This window comes from Dunckerocampus dactyliophorus, chromosome 19 (genome assembly GCF_027744805.1).
Source record: "Dunckerocampus dactyliophorus isolate RoL2022-P2 chromosome 19, RoL_Ddac_1.1, whole genome shotgun sequence".
Taxonomy (NCBI): domain Eukaryota; kingdom Metazoa; phylum Chordata; class Actinopteri; order Syngnathiformes; family Syngnathidae; genus Dunckerocampus; species Dunckerocampus dactyliophorus.
Window position 1 is genome coordinate 2,920,426 of NC_072837.1, and position 13,292 is coordinate 2,933,717.

General features: G+C 42.3%; 1 protein-coding gene across 4 annotated transcripts in view; it reads left to right on the plus strand.

The window, feature by feature from the left end:
- wasf1 (WASP family member 1) overlaps positions 1 to 13,292 on the plus strand; it is a 41,079-nt gene that overhangs the window by 10,527 nt on the left and 17,260 nt on the right. For 3 of the 4 annotated variants that reach the window (XM_054762615.1, XM_054762617.1, XM_054762614.1), the window contains exons 2-4: positions 6,352 to 6,506; positions 7,445 to 7,579; positions 11,761 to 11,914. In XM_054762615.1, the coding sequence (XP_054618590.1) occupies positions 6,374 to 6,506; positions 7,445 to 7,579; positions 11,761 to 11,914 (422 nt within the window). In that variant the 5' untranslated portion in view covers positions 6,352 to 6,373. Of the gene's footprint in view, positions 1 to 4,073; positions 6,207 to 6,351; positions 6,507 to 7,444; positions 7,580 to 11,760; positions 11,915 to 13,292 lie in introns of those variants that run through there. The other variant, XM_054762616.1, reaches the window with a different exon arrangement.

A 13,292-nucleotide genomic window follows, 5' to 3' on the forward strand; every position in this document is an offset into this window, starting at 1 on the left:
ATTAGCTTCTCTCTGAGGATTGTGTGGTTTGGAGGAGAGGGAATCTGAAAATATTTGGTGACCCAAAACAAGCGGTAGAAGAAGCTATTTTTGCCTTTTATCCTGTGTGTCCTGGGAGTACTATGTCTCAGTTGAGTCGCCAAGCAGTACTGGGTTAGCATGGTACGCAAGTGTTCGTGTTTCCATTGTCAAACGTTACAGAGTAGCAAAATAGTAGTGCATACGTCACTGTGCGACAATGGGAATGGAACAGCTACAGTATGTCTACGCTTCTACTCCTCCTGAACCGCTGCACACAAAAAGGTGAAAATTTGTCAAAACATGCACCACTACTGTGTTGGCTGTGCTATTAGTTTACAGGCAAATACACCATATAGTTGTGCTGTTATTAAACCCCAATGTTTGACCCCCAAGTTTGATTGACTTAGATGGCTCTGTGCGGTCTTTAAAAACAACCCACTGTAACTTCAGGGTCTTTACCCGAATCACCACGGAATTTGGCACACATCTTTAGAGGACTAACAAGCAGATGTGTTTAAAATTTGAGCAAGATTGATTGAAAAACATGGCCGACATCAAGCAAAACATCTTTGGGAGCTAGCGACTAATTGGCCATAAGTCATTGACCATTTGGCTAATGATTATAAAACTTAAGGATATTTGTATTCGCATAATTTCCAGACTATAGAGCACACCGGTATATCAACGGCACCCACTAATTTTTTAAACTTTTGATTAAATGAATGCTTTTTTTCCAAACCGTGCCGAACAGTGCATGTAATATGACTAGTTAAACAGTAGCCTACCAGGAAAGTCCTCCTCCTCCTGGCAACTAAAACCACTAAAGTCACCTTCTTCAGCATCACAGTTGAACAGCCTCATAATTCCTTCGTCACACACTTTATCAGTCTCTCTCTCTCTCACTCTTTTGTTGTCGCTAGACAAATTATCCATTTGGTTTGAGCTATCCTCTTCATCACGCAGTAGTCCAGCCTTTCAAAACCCATTGGTGATAGTGGACGGATGGCTGTGTGAGCAGTCGAAACAGAAGCTGTAGTAATTCTACACTTGATCAAACCTACTTAAGATGTGTCAGAGATCGCTGCAAAACGTGATATTAGCTTCCACTTCACTCGTCCACGTCACTACTTCCTGAAGCTGCACTTTAAGCATCATGGGAAATGTAGCTTTGAGCCATAAATTAGCCGCATCACTGTACAAGCCGCAGGGATCTTCTTCCTACTCCTTTTTGGACACGTGGAACTGTGAATTGTACTATGTGGTGTATTTCAATATAACTTGTATGCATGTTCACAATAAATTAAGCCATTACCATTACCATAAGAAAAAAGTAGCGGCTTATACATCGAAAATGCCGGTACATGTACAGTATGCCAGCATGTCTTCCAAAGCTTTCTGAGCACAACCCGTAGGAGGCACCACAAATGCCACTTGGGCTGTTTACAACACTAATGAAGATTGACAGTCATTCCTTTTTCATTCACAGACAGGAACTACTGCAGTGATGTCACACTATTTACGTAGTCACACCTCAGGATATTCCATTCAAACCAGAAAAAAGATGGCTATTCACAAAAGCAAACTCTTCCCCACAATCTATCCGAGAACATCAGTCATCTTCTTGGGGAAAACCGCCCAGGAGGCAGACAGGCACTACTCTTCAGTGCTTTCTTTTTTTGCCATCCTTCAACATAATGGCAGCGCAATGATTATGTAATGAGTCAGGAGAGTAATGAGTGGATGGCCCAGGCATTAATTGAGTCATTTCTCTAAAGTGCTGCTCATGCACGTCTGCTCCAATTGCTGATCTCTCTTCCAGTTTTGGTTTTATTTTCATTGAGTTTGTCTGTGATTATTTAGGATTCCACAGAACCTACGAGGCGGATTTAGACGAAAGTTGGTGGAGGTTTGTAGCATGGGCTGAGGAACACTGACTGCAGTTTTTGTGGAGGTCTGTATAATTCTAGTGCTAACTCGTGTGGAATGACGGCATTTTAACACTGGATTTTATGGTGGAAAACAGCTTTTCTATTGATTTGCGGCGTCAAAAGGTTTTTTTGCATTGATCTAAAGATTGCTTTATGTGTATTTGAGGTACGGGGGAGTGGACACGTAATGAGACACAATCCACATGATGCTCACTGTTGACCTTTTGGACCGTATTGAGCATTCTGTTTCTAAAGCTAAAATGACGCCGCGGGGATCGTGAACAACAACTGCCTTCTCACTAGTCACAGTGGCACCAAGCATTTTTGCTATTTGTCCACTAGAAAATACTTTCCAATGTATTATTTATTTGTGAAAATTAGGGGTGTCACAAGATCTTGTGAGATTAAAACAATTGACAATTGACAAAAAAAAATGTCTTGTGGGCACTAGCCATGGCTGCCGGGTTACTATTATTATTATTATTATTATTATTATTATTATTATTATTATTATTATTGTTAGTAGTAGTAGTAGTAGTTGTATTATTTCTGTTATGTATTATGACTGTTATGAATGTTTTTTCCCCCAGTAACACTACAAGAAATATGAGTGTTTTCTATTAATTACAGTGGCTTTGTGTGAATTGTCTTTTATCACAAGACAGCACCATTCAGTTTTCTATTGTCTGACATAAGAAATGACAGCCGTGCTTATCTGCGTGTTTTCATTCCAATAAAAGCCTCGTTGGCCTCCTTAGGACTCCGTCCGCTTTGCATTTTGTCTCTGATGGTAATTTTGACGGTTGGTTTGCGCCCATCTTCCTTCACATCTGCACGGACGGCGAGGGAGTTCATATAATGAAATTTTCTCTCGCAGGCCAAACAAGCACAGTGGCACAGTGCGAGCATACATGCATTTATTATTGAAAGCAGGCTTTCATTATTTATGGCGACGGGTTTCTGTGCGCTCAGCAGATAAAACTTCTTTTGATTCCGTTTGTTCATCAGACACTCGGCTCATTGAGGCTGGCACATACACAGCCATGAATATTTAGCTGCGCACATCTCGCTGGGATAAAGTGAGCTTAATGAACGTCTATTGAAACCAAATCAATTTGTAAGAAAATACTCGGTGGACTGTCTCTATCTGCTCACTCGGTACAAAGATCATTATTGATGCCGCTTTCAATGGACAATAAATGCAGATAGTTTGCTTTTATCCCGTATGAAGGGGTTTTATGCAGGTTTTACACCGACTGACTCATATCATTCAAAACAACTTATTGCCGTGTTGACCTAAACATAAGGCATTATTTTTTCCCCGAGAAAAGTTGTCTACTATTCAATGTCCAAATTATTTTATTTGCTCGGTTAGCATTGTTATGATAACGGCAGCTGTATTGCAGCCCCCACAGACGACCACGGTAGTCAGAGCTTGTTAGCCTCACTGCTTGGGCTCAACCTGACAGCCTCAGTGTTTCCACATGTATTTTTAGGCGACAGTGTGCCTGTACGTTACCACACCTCACCTGAGATTTCCTACGAGCAGTGTCATCACGCCACTGAAAGGGTGCTTCCTGGCATAGAATATTAACTGGGCTGACAGGACACACGACATGCACCGCAAACACGGCTTAGTGTGTAGGTAGAGGGGTCACTTCTGTGTCCTTCCGTATATTGGTGGCTAAATATAACAGACTACAGTATCTGGCAGCAGGCATTTTATTCTATCTTCTCTAGGGACGACAATACTACAGGAAGTAAAGCTTGGATAGCCTTTAGAGCAGGGGTGTCCAAACTTTTTCCACCGATGGCCACATAAAGTGAAAGGATGCAAGGGCCACTTTGATATGTTGTAAAGCATCACATGTAGATATGCTAAGAAAACTGCATCCCAGCTTTGTGATATACAGCAGGTGAAAAAGCCTCTTATTAGTATGAACTTCACTCTTTGCATCTTTTTATCCCATTTTTGCTGTTGTCTTTTTGTAATTATTTTCCAAATATTTCAACATTCTTCTTAAATAATCTTGGTAAAAAAAAAAATTCTCGTAATATTATGACTTTATTCCCATAATATTATAACCTTTTCCCCCAACCTAAATTTCCAGATTATAATTGTATTTTGTTTTGTTTGGTTCTCATAATATTACAACTTTAAAAAAAACCCACACACATCTTTTCTTTTTTTCATATTTCAACTCTATGCTACTAAAAGAACATTATTTTCCCTCTTTCTACAAGTTTATTCTCTTAAAAATGCGACTTTTAGAATACAACTTCTTTGTCTCAATATTGTGATATTTTGCCTTTATTCCCATAATATTATAACTCTCTTTCCCCAACCTAATTTTCCAAAAAATGCACGTTCATTTTGTTTTGTTTGGTCTGTATGTGCCCTGCGATATTGGCTGGCGACCAGTCCAGTCTTGTTAAATGATGTGCTGCAGGCCAAGAAAAAAACAGCCATGGGCCACAAATGGCCTCCGGCCCACACTTTGGACACCCCTGCTTTAAAATAACCAGTGTATACAGCTGGACAGGCAGTTAGATTTACCATCCACTGAAAAGGAGTCGGGCCGCACGGTGTCCTAGTGGCTAGCATGTTGGCCACACAGTCAGGAGATCGGGAAGATCTGGGCTCGAATTAGAGACATTATTGCCGAAATAACTGGCAACAGAAGTGAACATGTCCACAGTTTCAATATTTAGTGTTAGCACGACTGTGGGCAGGAGCTGTACACAGCTCTAAAGTGTATCCAAGTATACTTTCTATGATATTATCCCTTGAGAAGATGAAATGTGTCCGAGCTACCGTATATTAGCAGGATGCTGGTCGTGAGAGACTAGCCCATTGACTGGATGTCAGAGTAACAAAGCATATGAGTCTGGAAGTGGAACACAAAAGGAAATCATCGTCGTCTCGCACGGAGCATGCATAAATTCACAGAGCAATTTGGCCATCGTCAGCCGCGTCGCTTGTGTCAACCAGTCGTCGCGGAGAAACCATTGTGCGCCAGATCAGAAATCCTTTTCCACTCTGAAATTATCAACGCCTCCAGCCTGATGAGCCATTGTGGAAAAAGACAGCCATTGGTTCTCCTGATTGGTCTGTTCCTGTGAAAAGAAGCCCTGTACTTAAAACAAAACAAAAAAAAGCTTTCATTGGGCTTTATGTTTAGCTCTACCAGACTCTATTTACGTGATGATTCAATTACGATGCTGCATTGGATCTGCAGACATGTTTTGCAATGCCTCCGGTGCTCGTGCAAATAAGGTAAACCCATTCTCGGGATAATTCACTCATGTTTGACAGCAATAACGACTGCTTTTAACCTCTGAGTGAGGTTGAATAATAGCAGGCTGTCTGATTACTTCAGTTGACACAACTTTTAGCAGCGTTTTCCCATTGGTCTGGCGTTCATTCCTCAATTTACACTTCCAGTACGTTCTAAAATGTTTATCAAAGGATGTTGTGCATCATTCTGTAAGATGTTCGGTACGGTGGTCTAATAAGGACTTACACTTTTCCTCGTAGGAAATCATGAAAAATGACCTGTATAGGCAACGTTACATGGCTCAGAACCGTGTTTGGTGTCACTATTTCGTCAACAGAACCATGTGATGGATGTGATAGAAGAGTGCTTAACAAGTTCATGCCACAACTGTTAAACAAAAACGATGCATTTATTGATTAAGAGGCCAAATAATTATAGTTGTTTACTAGAATGAATTGAAAAAAATATTTTTCAAGGCCAAAAGAAGCCATACAAAATATAAATTTGCATGGTTATCGTGTGTGATAAATGACTATTTTGCTGTTAAAAAATAAACCACCAAAAATAAACCACCCCCACCCCCCCAACTCACATGCACTGTGAAAACCACGGCGTGCAAGCGCTTTTTCTTGGGGACAGCCATGAAAAATGACAGCAGTATGCTCATGGGAGCAGCCTTGTCATATGTTATCAGTGTCATCGGACGCCATGGAGACCTCAGTGGACAAATGGCACCGCAGTTGTGCTCGCGTGCAGATTGAATGTGGTTTTTGAGAAAAATCTACAGAAATCAGTCGTTGGGGTTTAACTTTGGTCCAGCAAAAGGCATCTAGCCCATCCCTTGATACAGTCATTCAAGGATTATGAGGTGTTTTGCAACTTTTGTTCACTTTGACATGTAATTTGGAGGGAATGGTTGACTGTGGGAGATGGATGAAGGAAATAAAAGCTTCTTCAAAGAGTCGATGTTATTCTAAAGGTGGGTTTGTTAAAGTTTCTGCCTCAGTCCAACTTACTTAACAGGCTGTTCTTTGATGTTCTTGATGTCCTTTCTAAAGAGGCTTTCACAACTCCTTCAATAGTCATACGTTAATGCTGTTCCCTCAACTCCCTTTACCGCTTAGGTGACGGCGTTGCAGCAGAAGCATGCCGCTGGTGAAGCGCACCATTGAGCCGAGGCATCTGTGCCACACAGTGCTGCCGAGGAACATCAAGAACGAGCTGGAGTGCGTGACCAACATCTCCTTGGCCAGCGTCATCCGCCAGCTCAGCAGCCTCAGTCAGTATAGCAGATGTCTAGCGCTCAAGCAGTTGTTCATTAGAGATACACCGCTTGCTATTAAGCTGACTGGCTGATCATTTGACGATACGACTGTGCTCCATGTCATTGAAATGCTCTGTCGTATGACTGTCTGCAAATTAACTATTGATTTTCAGATAGGTGGGCTACACCCATACATTATTAACTACAGTAGGGCCCATTAACATAACGCAAGTGCTTAGACTGTTTTTCCTGGTCATGTCACACATGAGTGTGGCCACTTGTTGCTAGGCGGAATTCCTGGCTCATGCATAAATAATATATACAGTATATAATAACTAACACGTGCCATTCATACCCACTAGGCGAATTGAACGGCAAATTAGGATCTGACGTAACATTTTGCGACTGAATCACTGCTACCGTATGACCTACAAAACACAAGATTATTTTATTGGATGTACTGGTTTACTATATAATTATTATGGACATTGTATTCTTGAGAAATGGTCTCAAGTATCTTAATATTTTTTATTCATGATTTTAAGTAATTCATTTCATTACAACTCAATTATGACTCGGTATTAAATATCAAATCTAAAATACAAGCTTATTACTATTTTTATTTTTACTATTTATTATTTTAATATTATTGCATCAAATATAATAAATGTTATCTCATACAACATATTTTATTACAGTAAAATAAATAAATATTAAATAGTATATTAAATGTGAAGCACAAGATTCTTCTGATTTTCTTATTATTTAAATATGGTTGAATTAAACATTATTATAATTACTATTATTATTATTATTATTATTACAATTATTATTATTGGGGCCCGAGCGCAAACAAAGACCCATCCGGTGCAATGGCCCTATTGTAATTATTATTATTATTATTATTATTATTATTTATAACTGTTGTAATATTTGTTTGTGTGTGTGTTTAGGTAAATATGCAGAAGACCTGTTCGGGGAGCTTTTTAATGAGGCCCACTCCTTCTCCTTCCGGGTCAACTCCCTGCAGGAGCGTGTGGACCGCCTCTCCATCAGCGTCACACAGCTGGACCCCAAAGAGGAAGAATGTGAGTAGTGTGCGTTGAATTTAGTTGTTGTTCATGAATGCTGTTAGTGAACGTGACAGGAGAAGCTGGTTCTATGGTGTCATGTGAATACTTGCATACAAGAGGCACACTGCAACGTTCACGTAAGGCAGGCTATCTGAGTGAGGTGAGGCTTTTTTAGAAGGTGGTTGAAACGCAAAAGGAGAGAATCACAGCAGGCTAATATCAAGCCACAAGGCGCCGTATTGATTTCCCATGAAGCAGCTGTTTGTTTACGACTCGGTGCAATTCTACTCTAACTGCTTCTTTGTCACCGACACGGAGCCAAGTAAAATCCCTACAGAGGTGCCCTAATGGTTTTTCTTTGCTCGCAAATGATCTTATTTATTTTTTAAATGGATCGATAGTTTTTTCTTTTTTAAATGGAAATGAAAGGATGCTTATTGGAAAAGGTGGATGGTGGAGGAGGGAATCTGCACGGCCAAGAGGGATGCAAGGATTGATGTGCAGGGCAAGCCTCTGCAGCAGAAAAATCAGTCAAGTGTGAAAGAGCTGTCCTGCAGAGTTGTCTGGGTCTGGTTGGAAGGGCCACCTCAGCAGGTTTTAAGATTCCTCACCCATGTTAACTTAGATGAGACTAACTCGGCCATTCTCTTTCCGTGTCCCTTTCAGAGCGTGTCTCAGTGTTCTTTCTAAACCAATAGATTCACTTCTCCCGTCCTGTTGCGTTGAAAACAATTCCGACTTCCTGAAAGAGAAAATTTTGATCGAGCGCCCACGCAGAATTTGTCAGCTTCCAAGGTAGGCTGTGTGACAGCCGAGATGGGAGTATGAAGTTTAACACCAGAGGCTCACTGTTGAAAGCAGTTGTCGCTGCCCAACTAATATTATGTGTGAAAGACACCGGCTTAAAATAATAATACAGAATCCACTCATATGTCCCAAATGCGCCAGTTTTGTGGCATCTCTGTGAAAGGGGCTTAAGGAAAGCGGTTTCATAACATGGTAGTGTTAATTGTCTAAGAGAAACAATGCATTGTCTATTTAAACACAAGCCATTACACACAACGCAGAGTGGATGCTTTTACCTCCGCCAAATGACTTTTCATGGTGATGGCCTGCGGTCTGCATGAAGGGTGGACTGGAGGAGAGGGGCGGTGAACAAGCGGACGGATGGACCATAAATCAGGACTGTAGGAGGAAGACAGGAAGTTGGGGGTTGGGTATGATGAAGAGTGTTTATTATATAGTAAATACAACCCCAGAAAAGTGTAATAGAGCTGACTGGCTGCATAAAAAAATGGCCTCTTTTTGCATTTGTACATTGGTGCCCCTCCCAAAAAATAAATTACAGACACTATGGACCAGTTGGCTCGATTTCTAGTTACTCTGTTGCGCCTTAAATGTAATGCAAATCCAAATGAAATGTCATTTGTCATCATGGCACCTTCTGTATGTAAAAAGATGATTGGCATAATAATATGCATATTTATGCATTAGCAATGTGGGAGCTACGTTCTTCTTGACAAATGGGCAAGTAGTTGCAGCCTATGCCCCTGCAAAGGTTTAGGTCTGGGGACATACTTGGCCAGCCCTTCACCTTTACGCTCAGCTTCTTTAGAAAGTCAGCGGTCATCTTGGAGGTGTGTTTGGGGTGAACTGTGCTCTCCGGTGCTGGCAGCAGGCTTTGTGGCTCCAAGTGAGTTTAAATTTGGTGGAAACGGGCCCAAATGGCTCTTTTGATGCAAAAGCTTGCCGACTGGAACATCTTTATGTAGAGCAACAATTCTTTTTTTCCACATCCTTGAAGGGCCATGTTGAACTTCATGTGACCAGTATGAGAGCACGTGAGAGATAACACCAGATTTAACACACCCATTCACACCTGTGACCTGCAACACGGAGTCACATGACATCTGAAAGGCAAGATGGCTAATTGGGCCAAAGTTGGACATTTTTACTTTTGTTGTTTGTGTCAATTGCCACTGTTATACCACCTGCACACTGGGTATTTTACATTGTATCAAAATGTCGTTTCTTCAGTGCTGTCCCATCAAAAGATATCAAATAATCGAAGGTACTGTACGTGTCATGTGTCAGTTTTGCATCGCAGTCATATAGTCTGTTCTGTCTTATGGCTGATAAAGCACCTCGGCTATGTGCAGTCTCCCACCAAGACACTCATGGCGTGCACGGACACTTTGGGGTGAATTATGTGCAGAGTAACACTGAACATGGTGGATGACTCCAGAGATGTTCAGTTGAAGGTCAGGAGATATCCACCATGATGTATACGGTTCCATCAGTGGCTTTTAATCATACAAATGCATGCTGATGTAATCTGATGGAAACACCTACCTGGCACCCATCCTCACTTTGCCCTTAAGGCCTTGCTCTCCAACACCCCCCACTCTTCCCGCCGACCGCCAGCAACACCTCTTCTGTCTTTGTTGTCTTATCTCATCTCACTGATTGATCCCTGCCCTTCCGCCATCATGCGCGGATGCTATTTGTGTGCTGTCAGCCTCTCTTTCCACCTATCACTTTATCCCGCCAAAGTAATGGCCTATATTCTTGCACTATTTAATAGCACTGTTGTATCGCTGCGCCAGCTTTAGGTTATTACAGAAGGTCACAATGCCGCCACAAAGCTCTCGAGGCGGGGGGTTTTCATCCAGCCTTCGGTCGGCTTTACTATCCTTCCAGTCCAATGGTCCATCTGCTACTTTGTCATATGAACTTGATATTTTCATCTTCTGTTTTCTTAAGCTTTTGTGTTTTTCTTCTGGTTTAAACCCCACCGTAACGACTCAAATTCCATCTGACACTGAAGCTACAAGAAATGTGGAGTCCCTGAGTGGACATTAGAGATTTATAGGTACCGGTAATGTATTTTCTCGGATGTTGGACAAAAAGCTTTCTGTGGTTCAAACCAAAGGGCAGCTCAGATGGAATATAGGACATTATTTACATTGGAGTACCACCGAAGAAAGGTGATCTTGCATGCTAAAATCCACCTTCTCAGATCTCAACTGGTGCTAAAGTGCTAAAGTAAACTAAAGTTCTTGAATTCAGAAATTGAAGTCACTCCCAAAACTTCTGACAGAGACCAAGGACTGTGCAGTCTCACCCAAGCTTTCACTTTTCAACAGTAAAAAAACATGATGTAAATTCTGAGATATTGTTTTTGGCCTGTGTTACACTGCAGAAATTAAAATCTAAGCAAGATGAAAGATCCCTTATTATGCAAAATCTACTTTCTTAGTGATGTTCTAACAGTAATACATGTCCCTGGAGCACCAAAGGTGATTTAAAAAAAAGTCTATCATCTCCCTCGCTTGTTTGCCCCACTTTTGACAGCAGAGGTGCTCAAAGTTGCGGCTTTTCATGACGTCATGAAGGAAAAACCTCCTTGCTCGGGCTTTGCGACACATCTTAAAATAAAGTCTGGAGCTCTGCCAACTATCATCGGAAGCTGTAACCTTGATCGTTTTGCTATTTTTCAGCGAATAAGCCACCCTAGCATGATGTAGCTTTTAAAATGTGACTGTAATGTTAGCAGTGTAGCTCACACTGTAGTTAGCATTGCTAACATTGTTATTCTCCCCCCCAAACCTTTTAAACACACGGCTGAAATCAGTCTGTTTTTGCATCAACACCTCTTTCCATGTTAGTCTTCCTTTCCCCATCTGTCTCTAATCCCGTGTGGGCGCGCTGGAGCCACGCTTGGCTGTTCGCACCAAGGGTCTGAGGAAGTCATCGCCTTGATCAGTGGTCGCTTTAGTCTTTTTCTACCATTTTCATACTAGTGTTCAGGGCAGAATGCTTTCAGATAACTTAAAGAATGTTTTTTCCCCCCCGTTGCTGCTTCCGTCCTCCCCTACAGCAGCAGTAAAGTGTATACATTTGTCACTTCCGCATGAATAATTCAGACTGTGGATTTCTGTTCGAGAGTTGCTGTTTTCACTTGGCTGTACAGATTGGGGGTTAGCGCAGCAACCCCCCCCCACCAAATCAATGGAACCATCCTGCTTCAAATGTGCAGTCTCAGCTGAGCCTCGTCTGGTTATTGAGTTGCATTGATGGGGGCGATGTTGACGCGGCGTTTGGGGTACTGAGAGGTTGGAAGGGCTTTCCATGTGAAACACAAATATTGCCAACCATAAAAGGGTCAATAAAATAGCTTTCCATGTCTTCCTCAGTGTCACTACAGGACATCACCATGAGGAAGGCCTTCAGGAGTTCTACTATCCAAGACCAGCAGCTGTTTGACCGCGAGTCGCTGCCCGTCCCCATGCAGGAGACCTTCCAGGCCTGCGAGCAACCGCCACCTCTCAACATCCTGACGCCTTACAGGTCTGGTTGTGTGAATGGAAGACGTGCGAGCATACACATGATATCCTCAAATTTCTATAATCTCTAGACCAGGGGGACCAAACTCGTGCTCAAGGGCCGAGACACCGCAGGTTTTCTTGTCAGCCGGTCACTAAAGCCTCCCTCAACTTGAGGGATGGTGCTCATCAATGAAATCACGAGTGATGTTACGATATAGCGAGGGAAACTCTAATATCTTTTATTTCCAAAATTGATATGCATTTGCACAAATTCGGATTATTGACAAAACTATTAACACTGAAAGTTTTCTACGGCCCCTTTCGGCCCCGCCCACGAACCGGTGGTTGGGGACTGCTGCCCTAAAGGATTGTACCACATTTCATGGTGATTAGGCTGAACGCCCTGAAGTTGCAGTTACAAGAAATGTAAAGTCAGTCAAACTTGAACAACACCGCAACCATGCGGTGCATCAGAAAAGTAACGGCACAGGCAAACTCAGTCGGGTGCGTGTTTTGACAAATTTTCACCCGTTCAGGAAACAACACACACGAGAGCTTTTTACAGGCCAAACGCAATGGCCCTATTGTGTCTATGGAAAATGACACAAGGGCTGTTGAGCAAGGAGTGCAACACTGTGGTATTCAAATGAGCGGTGTGGGTGTGTTATCCCTCGGGCCCTGACAGAGCCCTTGACCAAGCGAGGGGCAGGTGTGGGGGATCGGATCAGTGACGTGATATCCTCTTCTTGGTTTAAATGTCACGTCTAGTGCCAGCTGAGGTCTTTTCAACAGCACATGTGATTCGCACAAGCCGACGTATTGCTGAGCAGAAAATGTTCCACGTTCGGCTAAAAGGCGGCTGTCTGGCTTGGCCCAGCTCGTTTGAGAAGATGAACTCAACCACAGTCAGGCCACAGTGTTCAGGCTTCTCATCCCCGATCTTATCATCACAACCCCTCACTGAGATATACTTCATGTTTTCATCTTTTTTCCTTGTTCTGTCCTCCCCCTGACTCTCCTTTACGCTGCACACCAGGAGGCTCGCTGGGACACCTACCCAGGCGTCGAAGATAAATCTACAGCGCACGCCTGCCAACGCTCCATTTTTCTCCTTCGTCCACGAGCAAAATAGATATGCATCGCCACCGCTCTGCATAATAATTTATGCAAACACTTTCGCAGCGCTCTCTTTGCACTTGTAGCATCTCATTGTAAAATTGGGTCATCTGTATTAGTTGTGTTGCACATCATTTTGCTCCTATTTGTTAGCTTTAATGCTAATGAGATGTGAGGGGAGTGAGACAAAAAACATTTGGGAAAAAAACCCAAACTGAAATAGGTTGTTTATCACCTGATCAAAAGTTTAAGACCACAGGCTATAAAAGCCAAAATCTGCTGTT